This window comes from Papilio polytes, unplaced genomic scaffold (genome assembly GCF_000836215.1).
Source record: "Papilio polytes unplaced genomic scaffold, Ppol_1.0 DF823587.1, whole genome shotgun sequence".
Taxonomy (NCBI): domain Eukaryota; kingdom Metazoa; phylum Arthropoda; class Insecta; order Lepidoptera; family Papilionidae; genus Papilio; species Papilio polytes.
Genome location: NW_013525617.1, coordinates 1,043 through 4,179, shown reverse-complemented (window position 1 = coordinate 4,179; position 3,137 = coordinate 1,043). Strand labels below are relative to the sequence as shown.

The window sequence follows — 3,137 nt, the reverse complement described above, 5'->3', positions numbered from 1 at the left end:
CATATCATACTAATATTATAAATGCGAAAGTTACGATGGTTGGATGGATGTTTGTTAGCATTTGTAGCCTAAACCGCTGAACGGACCTCCACGAAATTTGGCACAGGTTTAGAGCATAGTCTAGAAGAACACATAGGCTACTTTTTATACCGGGAATAGTTACGGTTTCCGTGGCATTGATTTAGTTTTTTTAATGCTTACTCGATTATTCTACAACGGTTCAACATATCTTATTGAAATTTGGCACAGATATAAAACAAAATCTGGATCACATGGGATAAGGTTCATCCCCGAGAAATGTCCGGTTCCCGGGATACGTAGCTTTTTGTTATTTATATAGTTCGTATGTTTTCTAATACCACACGGACAAAGTCGCGGGCAACAGCTCGTGAAGAATAAAAGTTTAAAAAGATCGAACGATTATCAGAGAAATTCGAATTGGGTTTTTTGACGGATGTCGTAGTTGTTTACGTAAAATGTCTTCTTTTCCTAAAATGTATTTGTAAAAAATTAAGTTTTTTGCTAGTTTCCGCAAAGTATTTCCACATGCGCATACAACTGGAAATACATTAAAATCTCTATTTATATGTACATATTATAAAATTGGAGTGTTTGTAATATCAAAAGATAAATTCCAGATTTCGGAAAGATGATGTATTTGCGTTGCTGAGATGAAAATCGCATTTAAAAAATTGTCTGTCTGTCTGTCCGCAAGCCGCGTTTGTTTCGAGTAATCTCAGAAACGGCTGGGCCGATTTCGAGCGGACTTTCACTGAAGGGTAGCTGACATAGACGGGCATGTTATAGGCTACTTTTTTTTCATTTCCGTGCTGTCAAAATGGCGTAACGGGTCCGAATTTGCGCTAACGAAGTTTGCGGGCAACAGCTCATTCAAAATAAAAATCAATCAAAATGTTTTTTTTTGTGAAATTGATTTTGTCATTACACCATTTAAAAGCTACGTTATCAGTGAGTAATAAGACTATGTTGTCAACTTCAGGCGACGAAGTCGCAAGCAACAACTAGTGTTAGATATTATAATTTAATGTTTCTGAATAAATCATTTATTTTTACTGATTTATAAATTACTAGCTGTTGCCCGCGACTTCGTCCGGTATAAGAAAACATACGAACTATATAAATAACAAAAAGTTACGTATCCCTCGGGAACCGGACATTTCTCGGGGATGAACCTTATCCCATATGTACTCCACACTTTGTTTTATATCTGTGCCAAATTTCAATAAGATATGTTGAACCGTTGCAGAATGATCGAGTGAACATTAAAATAACTAAATTAATGAATCCCACGGGAACCGTAACTATTCCCGGGATAAAAACAAGCCTATTTGTTATAAACTTTCGCATTTATAATATAAGTATGATATGATTTGTTTTCCAGTGCACATATCCGTTGGTACAAAGATGGTTCTCTAATCGAGGACACGTCGAGCCACTTCTCAGTGAGCACGCGCGGAGCTCGCTCCAACCTCACAGTCACGCCCGCCACTGACGACGACTTCGGAACTTTCACTTGCGAGGTAATATTGCATTCTTTCTTTATTACTAGCTGTTCCCGTGCGGTTTCATCCGCATGAAATTATGAAAACTTTATTTCATTGTTTACATTTGTCAAATTATCAATAGCAAATGTCAAACTGACATGACATGACAAACCTTGGCTATCTTGTTTCCTTAGTTGGCAGCAATTATGGTCTCTTTCCCACATAAGGGATTTTATATAGCCTAAAGCGTGACGCAAAAGTAGGGTTTTTTATTAAAAAAAGAATTATTCAAAAATATGCTGCAATTGCTGACATCTTAGGCAACAAAGAAGTGTGTGTTTACGCTTTATTATAATAGTATAGATAATAATCTAAACTAGCTTTCACGACTCCGTTACGTGGAATTCAAAAAAAGTAAGTAAACTGTGTTCTTTCAGACTACCCTATACAACTATACCAAATTTTATCGAAACCCGTTCAGCAGTTTAGATCTTGGCCTAAACCTTGCTTCCTTAATGTTGGCAGCTTGTAGTTCATGGTCCCTTTCTCACATGAAGGTTTTTACGAATTTATTTACCCCTAAGTTTAATAGTGTGAAAATATATAGTCTAAAGCGTGTCGTAAGTGTAGGGCTTTGTAATAAAGAGAAAATTATTAAAAAATATGCTGTGATTGCTGACATCCTACGCCACGAAATAGTGTGTGTTCACGCTTTATTATATTAGTATAAATAATATTGAATTATTTTTTTTTATAATACGAGTTGGCAAACGAGCAAGCGGCCACCTGAATCCACCGAAATGGGAAGCGACCGCTGCACATAAACATCCGCTATTGTAGATGCGTTGCCTACCCTAATTGACGGAAGAGGAGACGCACATAAAGAGGACATTTCCCCTTCCTATGCATCTCCTTCACCGTCCAATCCACTTTCTCCTCCCATTCTTTCCTCTTAAGAAAATGGTGGAAAGGAAAAGGGACTAAAATTAGGCCTCCGGCACCACACTCATCAAACGAAACGCGGAGTTGCTTCCACTTCACGCCTGTTTTCTGTGTGGTCGTGGTATTACACCGGGCGAGCCGGCCCATGGTTAAAAGGAATGGTTAAAAGTAGCTCGGAAACCTCTTTTATCATTATCAATATGGTTTTATTTCCAGACTAAAGTTTGTTTTGTTCATTTCCAGGCCGACAACGACTTGGGCAAGCACAACAAGTCCATCGAGCTGGTGCAGGAGCCGGTGGTTGAGGGCCTGGACGTGGACGGGCCGAAGCTCTCGTGGACCATTCACTCGCACCAGCCGCTCGAACAGATTGAACTGCAGCTGCGCCAGATGACTGACGTAAGTTGATCCTACAGAGTTTGAGAAAATTTTGCAGTATTGTGTTACGAGCTCTTACGGATGAAGCCGCATGCATTTATAATAATTTTATTCTTTGCACTAGCTTTGGCCCGTTTCACCTAGTCTATGTGGAATTAAAAAAAAACTCAAGTGAATAGACTATGTGTTCTTCCAGACTATCCTCTACATCTATACCAAATTTCATCGAAATCGCATTTATAATATTAGTACCAATGTATTTGGTTCACGTAAAAACTACTGGGAAGATTTCAAAAATTCTTTTGCAATTAA

General features: G+C 38.3%; 1 protein-coding gene across 1 annotated transcript in view; it reads left to right on the top strand.

Moving 5' to 3' along the window:
- Window positions 1-1,385: 1,385 nt before the first annotated feature.
- The window catches only part of LOC106104513, a gene marked incomplete at its 5' end in the record, with an annotated part of 2,399 nt that continues 647 nt past the window's right edge, over window positions 1,386-3,137 (top strand). The window contains 2 exons of the mRNA XM_013284590.1: window positions 1,386-1,541; window positions 2,691-2,846. Of these exons, the coding sequence (XP_013140044.1) occupies window positions 1,386-1,541; window positions 2,691-2,846 (312 nt within the window). The remainder of the gene's footprint in view (window positions 1,542-2,690; window positions 2,847-3,137) is intronic.